The sequence below is a fragment of the Caloenas nicobarica genome, chromosome 3, assembly GCF_036013445.1.
Source record: "Caloenas nicobarica isolate bCalNic1 chromosome 3, bCalNic1.hap1, whole genome shotgun sequence".
NCBI classification, from domain to species: Eukaryota; Metazoa; Chordata; class Aves; order Columbiformes; family Columbidae; genus Caloenas; species Caloenas nicobarica.
Window position 1 is genome coordinate 76,988,570 of NC_088247.1, and position 16,333 is coordinate 77,004,902.

Sequence of the window (16,333 nt, forward strand, 5' to 3'; positions counted from 1 at the left end):
AAAGCAGGCCAGACCAGCATCCCTTGAATTTTTTATAAAAGATCTACTGCTCCTTCCCTTTGCACCTTCTCAACTTGCAGCCTCTGTTGCAACACCGTGTCCTGGTGTTGTGGTGTTGAGCACTACTCAAAGTACCTTTGGCAACACAGTGTTTTTAAAAAAGCTTTTTGGGGCAGAGTATCTCCCAAATCTAATTATGTAAAGCAAAGCATGTACTAGGTACCGTGTTGCCAAAGCTGCTGCTGAGCGAGTGAGCAACTGCACACCTACACTCAATTGTCTGGCCACTGATTCATACCAGTAACAAGGTGGATCCCTCATACGCCTTCACAACTATGTGCTTGGTGGGGCAGTTGCAGTGTTAAACTGTCTCATGCACTTAAAAAGGTTGACATTTGGGGTTTTTTGTCTTCTCTACATGCTCAGAAAGAGGTGAAGTGTAACACAAATGGCAACCATTTGCTTTTCTGACTGAATAACTTACCGTGGCCCAGGCAGCTGAATCACGCAAATGTGTCTGATGTTATCTGTGGTCATAAGTTAGACTTACTCTAAACTTGTTTGGAATTTACCTGAAGATGTTGCAAAACTTTATTTGATGCATTTTGCAAAACACAGATAGGAGACTGCATTCTGAGCAACCTGAAGAAAGGAAGTGGTACCTATAAATAGTACAACCTTCCAGAACTGAAGCAGGAGAATTAAATACTGGATGGAATGTCATGGAAAGTGGTCTGCACAGAAGAAGTAGGTTCGTGTCCTGATTACTGTCTTGCAGAAACTGATTTCTGCTGGTTGCTTTGTGGGCCATCTGGTCCTCACTTTGCCTACTGGGGAAAAAGGTTTAGAACTTCTATAAATGGTTCTTCACTAATCTAGGCCTAAACATATTGTGGTTTTTGTTTGTTTATTTTGTTGTATTTGTTTTTTAACAAGAACTACTCTATTGCTAAGCAGCCTCATACTTCACTTTTTGCTTCCACTAAACCTGCTGCCAGATGAGGGCTGGGTGCGGGGGATGTCACTTAACATTAAATGTACAAGAAGTGCTGTCCCAACCAACCTTGTATGCTGGGGATCAGAGTCCTTTCACTCTCTTTTCAGCTTTCAGAACAAAGCAGCAGCATTTATGAGATCATGTAAAATTTCAAGCCAGTTAAAACTATAGTTCCTACAGATTACTCTAGAACTAGTATTTTATTATTTTGTGTTGTCACATAAACATTTCAGAGAATGCAAATTAGTTTTCCCACTGTAGATTTACTCTACAATACTTACATTTTCTCTAATAAACTGTTTACACATGTTCACTTCTTTGAAAATCTGTTTTTGAAGAAATATCAATTTTGGCTTTTACATTTTTCCACTGACTCCCTCTTAAGGGAACAATTCATCCTCCTCTTTCTGACAAAATGCAGTGATTGGTAGAAGTGCTGAAATTTTTCAGTGTACCTTTTTTGTTACAGCCATAGCTATGCAGCCAGATTTATAAAGCTCATAAGACAGTGACATATTCATATTTTTAATGAGAAAATAAACAAGCCAAGGCTGAAGTCTTATAGCTCACGATATTAAATAGCCAAACTTCTGAAGTTTCTTATTTTAACTCACCCTAAAACCGTCTACACTCACCGCTAATGCAAGTTTTTGTTCTCTAGCACCTTCTTTATCACTATGAAAATAGTGTCTTTGGAGCCTGCTGGCAGAGATCATTCTTAGAAAATGATCATCGTGTTGTTGGTATTTCTTCAGATCTGGGCTGCTGTTTCAAACATCCCATCCCATTTTCTGGAACAAGCAGACCACACCATTTTCCAAAATTAATCCAAAGAAGATGGCCAGCCAAGGGAGCATTCGGTTCAAGTTCAATGTAACTGCAAAACAAAACACATTTATCACCTACCATTTGAGAAGATCATAGAAACCATGTAAGAATTCATATTAATTTGTACATATCAGATGTCACATAGATCTGTAAAAGTCTGCATTCCAAAGCAGTGCATTAAATTAACATGAAATTTTCATTTTCCAAACACACAAATAATTCTATTTTATGTTTCACTGATCTTTGATGAGTTGTCTCAAATTCTAACTGATGGATCTGATGGATATAATACAGCACATACACAGATAAGACAGTGAGATAAGAGGTGCTTTTCCTTTTTTTAACAAAATGGTTTGTTTTATTGTCTTTCTGTTAAAGTCTAAATAGCACAGTTTTAATCTAGAACTACTTTAGTCATGTATTTGATACTAATTAAAAAATATATCAAAAACAATGACTTCTGTAACAGCTGCATTCTCTCAAAGACATTCTGTACAAATACTGTAGTAATAAAAAAGCAAAAACTTACCTCTAATTGCCTGAGAGTTTGATATCAAAACAAACACTTTTATAAATGCAAGGCACAAAGGCGTGTAGTCATGTTCCCAAATAACAGCTGGAATTAGCAAAAGCTTTCCATAGCTGGACAACAGCAGTGCTTTGAGAAGTAAAATGAAGTCAGACTTTGTTTTCAGCATCTCAGGTCTCATCCACCATAAGGTAATGAAAATGCCAACCAAAAATGAAGTTTGTTCTAAGAGGAAATAAGAGGAGTTGGAAAGAAAGAATGAAGCACCAAAATCAAGTCCTATTTTGGATAAATTTCAGTGAAAGACATTGTCTCAAATGCAACTGAGCCACTGCTGTTTAAGACAGATGCAAATACGAACATGTTCTCCATTTCCTGTGTTCCTTTTAATAGGCAAGTAAGTATCATGACATTCAGAATAATTCTATCACACAATTTATCTGAAGGATTGTCATAATTTCTGACATCATACAGCACAGGAAGTTTAGCATAAGATCCTCTTTACTTTTCCTTTTTAAAAAAAAGGAGAGGGTTTTTCCAACTGTCTGCTAGTCTGTAAAATAAAAATCAATACTTGTCATCTTTGAAAAGGTCACTAGCAATGAACCCTTTCCATCCAGCATGAGAAAGAACACCAGGGTGAAAATATCATTGAGCTATTGGACTTTTTTTGACACTGCATCCCTGTGTAACACTGGAATTAATGCATATGTCAAAGCAACTCTCACAACAATCGTAACTGATGAATTACTTCTGAAAAATGAGTTCCAGCATTTTTACTGACATGTTATGAAAACCTACTTAGAGTAACATTAAACAATAAGTGACTTAAGTTAAACTCCGAATGTCTAAGGGAAATAACTCATTGTAGTCTGCAGGCTTGATTTAAACACCATCACCGGAAAAAGCACGGGAACAAAAGTACTAACCAAAATACAACAAAAACCCCTCCCTGCTTTCAAATGTAGTCTTAGAGCGCTGAAGTATTTACTCTTTACCAGTGATGACACTGCTCTGTATTTTTATGTATTCATTTAAAAACAAAACAAACCCACCCCCCCCTCCCAAAAAAAACCAAACCAAAAAACCCACACACACAAAAAAACCCAAAACAAAACAAAGCACACCACCACAAAACAAACGACAGATACGGCTTTTCCCAATTATTTACTTCTGTAAGGATTATCCTTAATGTTGTATCACCTTAATGGATAATAAACCTTGAAGTCAACGTGAAATATGGAATAAGGCTGAGCTCTACACTGGTCTTCGAACTATGTAAATGGATTCAGATGAAGATTTCTGAATATTGCCACTTTTCAGTGTTTTGATATCTAATGCTGATCATAGTTTGAACTGTAATCAGGATCAAAATATGCATTTGCATTAAATGAAGGCAAATTAGAGAGAATGTGTATAATCATTTAACCATACAGGGTTGGATATGACATCCATTCTGGATTAATTTTTGCAGTACAGGCTTATTGAAAGACTCATTAAGTTATTCAATGCTTAAAGAGTAGATAGTGACAGGAATTAATTATCGATCTTACCTAAGGAAGCTATACCAAACATTCTATAAAAATCCCATTCCTTGGCATATCTGATTAAGTCATCTGGATCTGTATTTTGGCTTGAATCCTGTAGTTGCAACCACCTGAGATAAGCTTCACAGAGCAAACAAAATATGCAGAGCTTCCCATGAATCTGGTAAATGAAAGAATAATAAAAGCATCAGGATTAAATCAGCATAAATTAAAGCATTAGTATGAAACTGGTATTTAAAATACATTTCAACATCTCTACACAAACAAGCTCTGTATGTTTGTTATTTTTGTTTAGAAATATAAGCAAATTACTTCTGTTGAGCCACTAGTTTAGCACATGATCCTTTTAATATCAATTAACATGACAGGCAAATTAGAGGGTGTAGAAAATTGCACGAACAGTTCCATACAGAAGAAGGTTTGTAATTGGGTCTCTAAAGCCTGCTCTATACCTTTTAAAAATTGGGAAGGCTGTTTCAGTTAGGAAGATAAAAACAATATTGTGCCATAGCTAGTAGAATTATACTATCAAAATTTTCAGTTTAAGGGCAACTACTCCATTCAGTGAACTGGTTTAAATAGCCTTATTTTTCTTTTTCCCCTGGGACAATATCCATTATAAGAAACTGGTGGTGTAGTTACACCAAAAACATTTCTTAGTTCAGATAACGGTGATGAACCAAAAATACATGGAGCAATATAACCAAATAAAACTTCAAAATATCCTCTGAAGTGACTGCAAAAATGACCTCATGAGGCTCCATAGTTGCATGCTTCCACATTTAACAGCCCATAAGCCCATGTGTATGTGTGGTGAATTCTGATTTTATACAGACTTAAATAAATCAATGCAATTTCTGCGTGTGGATTCTACTTTATCCATCAGAGACTACTTGTGCCAATTGCACATACATGCACAGGCTAAGTCAGTTTAAAATTCAGCTCAATTTATTTGAATACATGAAATTTCCAGAGATGGAACAGTTCTTCCAGAAGCATCATGTAAAACATCATTAGCAGTCTCTAGAAGCACTGAATTAATTAAAAATCTTTAGTCAGGTTTATGCTTGAAATACAAGGCAAGTATATTTATCTACATTGCTTAACACTGGGCTGGCCAAGAGGTATCAACATGAACACAGCATAAGCTTATGCATGGATAGTTTGCTCTAGATTAGCTTCCCTTTCCTGGGAAATCAATCCTTAAAGCAAAAATATGCAACTCTGTCAGAAAAGCTACACCTCCACACTCTAGCCACACCAGCACAACTAAGTTGACTATGTAACTCTGCATCAACAACGCTTCGCGCGAAAGCCACTGTCTTTTGCTATAGTTTTGAGGGGAGGGTTATTTACTCAGGAAGAAACTCATGAGAAATTAGTACAGTAGGTTTAATTGGCATCGTATTGTTAATATGGTATGTTATACTACTGTAGCTCATTTCAGAAATAATTGTTTCCAACAGAAATTTAATTTTAAAATTAATTTCAAATAAGATCTTTCTCTTCCAATGTAGTTTAGCACATCATCCTTTTAACAGCAATTAATATGACAGGCAAATTACAGGGTGTAGAAAACTGCATGAACAGTTCCATACAGATCCTTCTCTTTTTTTTTAACATGTAAGATGATGGCTGCATTTGCTGCTGTTGTGGCATCACTACTGTGGAGACAGTAAGTTTCTTAGTAACAGCTGGAGTTTGAGATTTCATGTGTTCTATTCATGCTGTAACTGCTTCAACTTGCTGGAACCCGTGGAAGGGCATGAGAACATTCTCTAAAATTTTACAACTATTACAATCAATTTACCAAAAAATATTTTAACCAAATTTTTTAACCAAAAAATATCACAGGGTAGGGGTGTAGCAACTTACATTTATCTTTGTATTGAAAAGAATGTGCCTGTATGCTTGTGCTTTACATAAAATAGCATTAATTAAGATGATAACAGGATCATACTCAATGTATTTATCCACAGGTTTCTGGCAGGATTTCTGAAAGTCACAAAATAACAAGAATTAGAATTAAAAAAAAGCAAGAGTTTATGAAATGTTCCTCTAATCTTAGCACAACTGCATAAATCCAAACTAGCTATTCAATTCTTATTAGTCTTTCCTTAATGTAATCTTCATTTTCAAAAGGTTTTTAATCCACCCAGAAAAATTGCTTCCCCTCAGTTGACACATACTTCCCTTATCAAACATAAAGATACATTATTGATTTTTTACGGGCTTCAGATTGACACAGATAACAAACTATGGAAACTTTGTGCCCTACAGATGCAAAAACCCCCAAACAAACAAAACACCAAAACACACCACAAAACAAAAACCAAACCAAACAAACAACCTACCTTCCCAAGACTCAAGAAATGCACCAGTATTTTGCTAAAGGTTAAATGATCATGGCTCATCTACTGGGTATTTTTTGGAAACAAAATTCATTTGCTTTATCCCTTCTTTTCAGAGGTGCTTTATCCTCCTATCCTACCTTTTCCTTCCTTTCAAGAAGACAGAGAATGTCTTTTTGCTGTTGTGTTTTTCTTTGGTACTGGTAAATTGTCCAGATGTTTAAAATGATTTTCCATTATTGGACAAACACCAATATATTAAGAATACTGATAATGCAGTTTTCACACACAGAGATACAGCCAAAGAGTCAAAAGTTGCTACTAAACAGTGATAAGACTAGACCATTACTTCTCCAAGACATCTGATGGTTCCCACTGTGCCTGCTACAGAGGTTATTTCACCCAGACTGCTGAGGACTGCTTGTCATCAGCCACCTTCAGATTTATCGACTTACCTGCAGGGGTGATCCCTTGTTGACTTGAGTTAAATGAGAAGGGCTAAAAAAGGCTATAATAGTAAGTGTGAACAGGATGGTTAGATAACAGTCTTACAAAAGGCTCATGTGGAAGACCTGAGGGGGAAAAAACTTTTAGCAGAGAGCTGAGGGGCAGCACTAGTTGATCACAGCAACCACTTGAGCTCAAACAAGTGCACTGGCAAAAGGATGCTCTTCGGTGGGCCAGCTTTCTCCTGCTGCTGATCCTCCAATTCAGATGCTTGTTTCCTCCCACCTGCCCTCAGCTAATCCTGCACCCCTGGGCCTTCACGTCAGCTGCATGTGCAGGGACAGGAGTTGGACTCCTTGTGGGTCCCTTCCAACTCAGGACATTCTATGATTCTGTGATTCTAGTACAACCGTCACAGAAACAATCTTTATTTCCATCTTAAAGACTGCATGGCTGTGCACTGCCCGAAGATAAATCTATGCACACAGCTTTCTGAAATGCTGTACCAATAAAAAATGCAGCATTAGACCACACACACCCACAGACAAACTCCCACCAAAGAACAAAAAAGATTTTTTTCAATTTTATAGAGATTTTTTGTGTCCAAAGTTCATCTTGCCATGCTATTTACCAGAATTATTATTGGAGAATTTAAGACTGCTAAATTTCACTAGGAAATTGACTCAAAAGTCCAACATCTATACCAAGAAAAACATCCAAACAAATGCATAGGTTGAATAGAATGTCTAAGGAATGTTGCTACCACTAATCAATATTTCTCACTCTAGCTAAAAACAAACAAACAACAAAAACCAAACAAACCACACCAACCCCCCACCCCAACAAACTCATTTGGATTAGAAAATACTGTGTGTGACAGTACAGAAGTTAAAGGTAATGAATTCAAAAATTCACTCAATTAACCAACAGTTTGATAGGTTTAAAATTAAAGTAATTAAAGTGAGTGAGATGGAAGAAAGGACATAATTAACAGAAGACCACAGCTACAGGATTTAATAGAGTGAAAAAGAAATTGCAACTATAATTAAAGGCAGTGTCTTACTTCATTTCTATCTAGAGGGAAATCATGAACAGATAGTCTTATAGGTGGTAATTTACATATGTCAAATTAATTTTTTTTAGGCTTATTCACACAAGCACTGAACAAGCACATAGAAAAGAAGATTATTCTTGAACAAAATCGGTGTCATAAAGGTTAGGTGAAGGATATCCTACATACCCCAGGATTTATTATGCTCTCAAATTTCCCTAGAACGGAACATTTTTGACCAGTACCAAAAGTCTTTCTGAGAAGAGTAAAGAACAATCTTTTCAAGCAGAGGGTCCCAACCAAACACTGATCAAAAAACTTGCAGTTAAGAGGTACTGAAAAATTTTCAATGACAGCTGACATGAATTTTAGACAACCAAAATATTAATATATCAGACCAAGCCTCCAAGCAAAACCAACAATACAGAAATTCTACTGCAGATATACGAGGAGATTGCTACACATGAATACACAAATAGTAGTGTTACCCATACGAATGGGTCTTCTGCTCCATAGCTTCTGGCAGCCTCAACCAAATCTGCAGATGTGAGAATTATGTTTAATTCAGTATTTCAGCATACCACCACCAATCATTTAAGGATCCTATTTCTCTTGGGTTACTTCAACAGAAAATCTGCCATATCACAAAAGAGCAGCCATCTTCAAGGACTTTTCCCACACAGACACACACATTAATATCTGCCTGTCTTGCAGAGGCAGATGAGAGCCCTATTCTTAATGTATTTGTTTTCTATTTGAGTCTCAACTGTATGAAGGAGAAGTCCTCCGTGCTTATCCAGCCAGTGACCTAGCCAGCAAGAGTTCATTCAGGGACTTGTGAGACCTACAAACCACCTTACTGCAAAAGACCCATGTGTGCACTGCCATAGACTAATTGGAGAAAATGAAGATGACACTTGCTATATCATGAGAACATTACAGAATGAATAGACCCTCTAGGATGAAATTTTCTCCATACCTGTTTTTTTTTTTTTTTCAGCAGTACTACCAAAACGTCTGACACTAACCTTAAATGCCTAGGAAGGAAACTTGTGACTAGAGCCTGACTTCAGCAAAATCACTGCAAGCAAGGATCAAGGCAGTTTAAGTGCACATAGGTTTAACCAGATAGCTTTCCCTAGTTACAGTGATGTAACTTTACAGACATCGATAATCACTAACGCTTTCAGAGAAGGTCAGTATGAGCAGCTCAGCTATGGAAAACCGCTTGCACACTTACCTATAAGATTTTAGTCAGGCAGTTTAGGGTGAACTACAATACTGGTGCTCATGTCTGATTCCCCACTGCAGTTGTGCACAGCTGCAGCCAAGGGCCTGTTTGGTGTGACTGAAAAAGGCACCTTCGACAAACTCCAGCTTCTTCAATCTTCTTTGGGCTTTCTCAAATATGTGTCTCATTTATCATAACCAGTTCTAAAATCACAGAAATAAGTAACTGGATTTCTCTATGTTTTTAACCAGTCCTTAATTTCTTCCTTAAATATGTAACTGACATCAGAAACAGGAAACAGCTGGTATCTTTCCTTGAAAAAATAGATGTTACTTTAATTAAAAGGTACTTTCAGATTATGTTGCAGAAGACAAATGTCAATCTTGACACCATAAATTCTCTTAATGCACCTTCTTCTAAATTCGTAAATTTAAGGAAAATTAGGAATGTTTGATACTGACACACAAAAGTCCAACAGATACTGTGCTTTCCTAAAAAAGGGTGCCAAACGTATTTCAATAGTCTAAAGAATTTAAATGGATATTAGTTTAGGAATTGACTAATCAAATGTTTAGGAATATTTGACTATGCTTGTCTGTTGTTTCCAAAAAAATAAACAAAACCAACCTTCAGCTTTCATAACTTAGAAATTACCTTAGTTATCTTAAAACAATGAGCAAAGGTAGTTTTAAGGAAAAAAAAAATCTTCAAAAGCAAGTACAACCATGGTCTTCATAGTGTAGTGTATCAGATTCTGTCTGATCAAAGCAATCCAAAACAGTTAAGGAAAGTAACATGTTTTAACATCACAGTTGCATTAAATAAGACAAAAGAAGTACTGAAATGTTAATTCTGACTGCATGTTTATCAGCCTTTCATAAAACACTACTCAAAAGACATACCTCTTCTTCGTTCATCAAAGATGCTCAACTGTGAACAGAGTTCACAAACACATGCCAAATACAATACAGTGCACGAATATTTGAGGAAATACCTACTGTCACTGAAGGGCAAAATTCCTAAAGTATACGAACATGACTTGTTTAGAGTGCTCTCTCCAACATTAAAACATAACTGAATTTTAAAGTAAAAGTATTTTGAGATGGGGGTGGTGGAAGGGAAAAAAGTGCTTTAAGAGGAAGCCATAGGACACAACAAAAAATTAAAATATACATTCAATAACCAAGCTTCATCCTGAACTAAAAATACTATGAAAACCGCACCAGGAATACATTTGCAAAAGTCTGGACTTTAGAAACACTAGTGAAACAGTCTCATTTTAGTACTCCTTTCTCCAGGGTTTGGAGTTTGGCAAAATTAAGCTACAATTTTTTTGCTGGACTACGTATACAGTAAATTTTAATAACATTTACATAGCTTCAGCACGAACACAGGTCCATTTACATAGGTTCATAGGGCAAACTAACACAAACCCCTCATCTTGCAAGAGTGCCCTTAATCCCAGTTGCACCCTTAAACAATAAAATGTAATTAGCTGTGCTTTCAGGAATGGGTTCTTTATTAGGAGTGTGGCCAAGTATCACAATAAGCTGAAAACCAAAACATCCCAGTTTCAGATGCATTCAATTTCATAAAATTGAAATTAAAAATACTGCTTTATAATTTTTCCTATATGATATGTTTTCCAGTAGTGAGTTAGTCTGTAGATTGAGTTATATAAATAAGAAAAATAACATACTCTGTTTTCCAGGATTATTTTTGTACTCTTGGCAGATTAATTACCTCACCACATAAATGCTTTGCATTCAAAGCATTTACAGTATCTCTGCCTTGCTGCAATAAAAGAGCTTTTCAATTACTTTTTAATTGCAGAAAAGCTAAATGAAGTGTGCACTGCTCAGGCAATTTGGCTTTCTTATTACAAAACACAAGGGGTATCCTGACTACGTTCTACATATTGCAACGAATAATTTATTTCCCTTTGTTAAGGTCTGGAATGATTAACACAACAACATATATGCCATTTAAAACCAAATTTAAAACAATTTGCATGTTTTTCCTTCTATTTTTGAATAAGCCAGATTTGCTGATACCTTTTATATTCATTGCACTTCGCAGAATTTATTTCAGGTTAGCTGAATGTGGGTTGTTTTTCACCAATAGCATGAATACTACAGTGGCAATGTTATCTGAACAAAATTTTTGGTTATTGTTGTTAATGGCTGGTTTGTAATATATTCAGTGAAGATTTTCTGTATTATTTAAAGATCATGTAAGTTTTAAGGATCTTAAAATAATTATCTCCTCTATAAAGATCCACCTAGGCTTACTTTCACCATCACTTCTGGTTCAGAATAGGAAAAATATCAGGATGTTCACAGCACAGGGCAAAAACCAGACCCAGGATTTGCAAAGCAAACACCAGAAGTCACCTTCGTTGGAGGCAATTCTAACACACCTGCACACCCCCCACAATTATCCTGCCACCCCCAAGGTGTCATGCTGAAGGAAAAGCATATTGAACAAGTATCTCTGAGTAGGTGAGTTTTCTCAGAATTTTATTACCCGTTCTTAAGTATCTTTAAGTTCTTTTAAAGGAGGAACACTCCACCTGTCTCTTGTCATGGCACTTCCACAGCAAAATACATGCAGGATGAGAAATAGGTTCATTCACCAAATGCAAATCTGGGGCAAGAAGGAATGCACAATACCAGAGGACTGGGTTAGGCTTCTGCTGAAACCGGCCTTGATTAAGCAAAACAGATTAAAAAAAAGTTACAGAACTCAAAGAATTTGTGGCACTTAGCCACCTTGCAGAGCTCTTAACAAAAGACATGACCTTTCCATCCTGAGTTTCATGGTATTGAGCGGACTTCTATGTTTGATAGAAAAAAGTTTCTTTAGCTTCTTCAGTATCCATTCCAAATTCATTTCCAGAGAGGATGTCAACACTTGTGAAATCTTTAATACTTGTCTGCACTAAAATTAAAATATGGACCTCAAAGAAACTTTTAATTAGCTTAAGAGCAATAACAAATGCTGCAGGAACTAAGCTGAAGCAGCACCATGAATATTAGGCTGAATTTCCAAAACTGTATTCTAATATTGTGGGCTGGAAAAAGATGCTCCCTCAAGGAAGCTTTTAGTATTTGCCTCTGGCAAAAAATCCATTCTTCTCTTCAACAGATTAATAACACGATATAAAATCATGGTATTTTGCTTAGGCATTCAAATTTAAATCTTCCACCTGAAAATCAGGCCCAGATGAGGTTTAAAAATAAATGTAGAACCAGATAAAAGATGCTGTTAGGAGAACTTAGCTTCTTCAACCTCAATATGATGTTCTGAAAGGTTTTGAATGACAGGAACATCCTGAGAATGGCAAAGACCTTTTAGATGCAGACTGATTAATTTTTCAAGGATAACTTTAAACTAGGACTGGGGCAAGTCTGTAGGTCAGTATAAAGCAGTGATGACCTTGGCAATATTCTGCTTGTTCTTAATTTTCAGTGGCTGAAATAAGAAACCATTTTTGTTAGATATCATATGGAACAAATGTTGGGCTGTTTTTTTTTTTTTCCCTTGATTTGTCAATATTTTTATGTACTACTTGAAAATGAGAATGAAACACAAGTATTCCAAAGCTTCAACAACAAAATATTTAGATGATGTACATTGGCCTCACTTTCAGTATCACTATACAAACTTTCTATGTACTTTTCACTTTTTCTCCCTTAAGCTACAGAGGAGTTGCAGTACTCAATGCTCTAATTCCACAAAGACAGATGTAAACTGTTCTCAGGCCGACTGATCACACCTTCTAATCTCACCTCAGACCTCCAATTTTTCTTAAATACCTTCAGCTCTTCATAAGTTTTTAGAGGCCTACACTCAAAGTTTTGTAAATAACCTGATTAAATGATGTTTCACATTGATAAGCGGGATCTTTGTAGTTTCTAAAGTGGAGAAAATTTCTACACTGTCATTATTTTCAGGTTAAGATGACTCATAACACCGACGAACTCACTATAACACTGCTCGTGAAAGTTTGTTGTCGTGATTGGGACAGACAAACGACATAGGCAAAGTTCTTCTTATGTACAAACAGCAGTCTCCATTTATTGCCACAAACGCCTTTTTATATAGTCTTTACCAGTTCATGTGTCCTTTTGCTATTGGTTACAGGCTGCGATAGTAACATATCATTGGCTAATTTCGCTATCGTCAATGTTACTCTTTTACTCCCTTCTTTCTCACAAGTACACCTTAATATCTCTCGATACTCGTTTACTCCCATCTTACTCATGGGTAGGCCTTAACATCTTCAAGGCTAATTTCTGTTCCCATACCCTCTGTCAGGGAATCCACGGACCCGCCATAGTTTCCCACAGTTTGTGAAGGATATCGAATGACATTCTGTACTTGACTATTTTCTGTTGTCAGTAGAGTGATGCTGACCAACTTTGCAGATCTCTGGCCAGAGCGCAGCTCTACCTGCACGGAGTAGGACGCTTGCCGAAGGTCAGTGCAGCAACAAAACTATTCTTCCAGATTAAAAGGAAAAAGTAAAACTAGAATTGCCTTATCAGAAACCATCAGCTCTTGGTAGCTGGAGATGACAGCAGTGCTTTCTGCAATACGCAGATAAAGCTGAGTTCAGATCAGTTCAACTGAAAGAATCTTTTCACCTTGGCAATCTTTTAACATGCTCATCTCCACTTTATAACATGTGAGCTAATGCATTTCTTACTAACGTGCTTAGTAAGAAACTTTTGCTATTGCCTGTTCCTCACGTGGAGTGCTCCTACTCTCAGCACTTCCTGGATGGCCAGAAACAGAGAGAAAGGGTTAGAGATGATAGGACATGGCACCACATAACAGCAAGTAGGACTAAGGCTGAAACTGAACCACGATAACCCACAATGTAGAGGAAACAGATTGGCAGAAGTTAAGTGAAAAATGGTATCAATCTGGACCTGCATGAAGAAAGGTGGACAGAATTCCAATTTGCTAGGAAAATGTGATTCTTTGCTCTTTCTTTTACTCTGTTCTTTACTCTTTTTGTAAGAGTTTGGTGTTTGTGATGAACACAGCAACTGGGACATAAGTCTTTGATTCTACATGGGATGCCACAGCTACAGAAGACCAGGATCTTCAGTCTTCAAATGGTTAAACGCTAAGAGGAACGAGTGCCATCTACTGGCTCCCAGCTTCCCTTAGAGATTATCAAAGCCAAATTAAAAACCATAATTGATGACCTGGGCTTACAAGATGTGCTAAATCTTATGAGATATGGCTGCAGTCATAAGCTTTATACTTGTCCTTTTGTATCCAGCTTATCCTTGATTTCAAAGACAAGATTGAAGCTCCACATGAAAGAGCTCCACAGAAAACCATTTACATTTTTATCATGTACCAGTGACGAATTTTGACAACGTGATTTGACTACTGGGGATTTGATGTAGTTCATATCCACTATTGAACACGATACATTATACCACCATGAAAAAGCAACTAAAAATCAATTTTTCCTTGCAGTATGCATATCTAAAGCCAACAGAAATCAATCTCTATTGCTTTGTCTTTTACCTAAGAAAACTGCTGACCTCTCCAGTTTTAGAAATGTCTGCAGAGTTTTTTGTGTACATTTTTAGTTGGTTTATGTTCTACAGCAACAAGCCATTTTAACTGACTGCTGGGCTCAAAAAAGAGAAGGATATGAATGAGCTCTTTCTACTATCACCAGTAATTTGTACAACATTGTGTTTTCACAGCCTCTTGTTGATAACAGAAGCTGAGATCTAACATGTACACCTTTCAGCTTGAGCTAACCACTATTTCCCCAAATATAACTGGCCATAGACCTCTAAGGTCTGGTTGCCTACTATCTCTATTTTTGGCCTAAGAAATGCTTGAATGACTCAGAGCTATAAAGCCATAAAGGAATTCACCACAGGTTTCATACAAAGCTTTCTGGTCATGTTACATTTATAGCTTCATGGTTTAGTAAACTAATCCATCTTCTATCAGCATTCTAAAAATGCCAAGGGCTACAAAACTGGGGGAAACAACCACAGAGGGAGTTTGAATGATATACAACTAATTCCTTATAAAATATTCAATAATTGGTTCCAGCACAAGGTTTCCCAATTTTATACGGACCAGAGACAGGATGTTGTGAAACAATCACAGATAAAAATCAAACACTCGGTCAAGATGTATTTGCAGATCCCTCTGTTCCAAAATTCTTATTTTTTCCCCATGTTGAAATACAGGGTGCTAGGTGATCCAACTTTTTTTTTTTTTTTAATGAACTACAAAAAAAAAGTCAAAAATAACCACTGGGGACAAGTCTTCATAAACCCTACTAAAACTTGAAAAGAGTAATTCAGAAATAGTTGAAAAGACAGCTTTAAAAGGTTTTAAAAGCTTTTTTTTTTTCCTGCAGCAGCAAAGTTTCCAAGAATATGTATGAGACACTAAAAGAAAGAAAGTTATAGGGAAAAAAAATGAACTCTGGACAGCATGGGAAGGGAGAGCAGCGAACAGCCCAGAACGCACAAGTACTATTTCTGAAAGTGCAACCACTGTAGCTGGGTAGGGAACACAGAAGTCCTCACGTGTACGCTGAACAACCACCAGCCAAAACCTGTCATTTCGATCTGGCCGTTTCCCGCCTTCACTGACGCCGCCTAACCGCAGAGCCGCCCTCGGCTCTGCCTGCCAGCGAGTACAAGCCCCGCAGCGCAGCCACCGGCCACCCGGGACAGCGCCGCCACGCAGGTGCCCTCGAGGGGCCGGAGGGAAGCACGAGCAACGGCACCCGCCGCGCGGGCCCAGGGCAGCGGCCGGGCCGCGGAGGGCCCAGGGCAGCGGCCGGGCCGCGGAGGGCCCAGGGCAGCGGCCGGGCCGCGGAGGGCCCAGGGCGCAGCCCCCGCCGCGCGCGGCCCGCGTGCCGGCGGGCACGCCCCCACGTGCAGCGCGCCGCCGCCTGCTGACGCCGAAGCCTCCCGCTTGCAGCCCCAGCTCCGGCCCCTCTCGCCCACTACCCCGGCTTCCCGCCCCCGCCGCCCCGACTCACGCAGATGGAGATACGGAGCACCCCGCGCTGGTAGTCCCGGTACAGCTCCGCCGCCTCCCTGTTGCACTCGATGCAGCGGTAGGCGCCAAGCTCCGCCATGGCGCGCGAGAGCACGCCCCGGCCTGTCAGCGCTTCGAACCGCCTCGCTTCCGCGTTTGGGGGCGGAGCCTTGCCGGGCGCGCGCCGCGGTGCATCCCGGGAGTTGTGGTTTTCTGCTGCCGCTGCCGGCCAGGCCGCTCCGGGGCGGAACTCCATGTCCCAGGGGGCAGCGCGGCCGCGCCCTCCTCCCTGCCGGTCCCATGGGAGGGGC

General features: G+C 38.5%; 1 protein-coding gene across 1 annotated transcript; it reads right to left on the minus strand.

The window, feature by feature from the left end:
- Positions 1–964: 964 nt before the first annotated feature.
- Positions 965–16,153, minus strand: ARV1 (ARV1 homolog, fatty acid homeostasis modulator). The gene is made up of 5 exons (XM_065631971.1): positions 16,024–16,153; positions 5,777–5,896; positions 3,908–4,061; positions 2,355–2,579; positions 965–1,874 (listed from the first exon to the last, which is right to left on the minus strand). Exons 1-5 carry the CDS (start codon positions 16,120–16,122, stop codon positions 1,768–1,770), a joined length of 705 nt encoding a protein of 234 aa, XP_065488043.1. The 5' UTR covers positions 16,123–16,153; the 3' UTR covers positions 965–1,767.
- Positions 16,154–16,333: the final 180 nt, after the last annotated feature.

Coding starts and splice junctions, on each gene's coding strand:
- ARV1 (XM_065631971.1), bottom strand. CDS start 16,122: ATGGCGGAGCTTGGCGCCTACCGCTGCATCGAGTGCAACAGGGAGGCG. Junction 5,897..16,023: donor TGCTCCGTATCTCCATCTGC/GTGAGTCGGGGC, acceptor TGTGACTTTCAG/AAATCCTGCCAGAAACCTGT. Junction 2,580..3,907: donor GTTTGGTATAGCTTCCTTAG/GTAAGATCGATA, acceptor ATTTCCTCTTAG/AACAAACTTCATTTTTGGTT.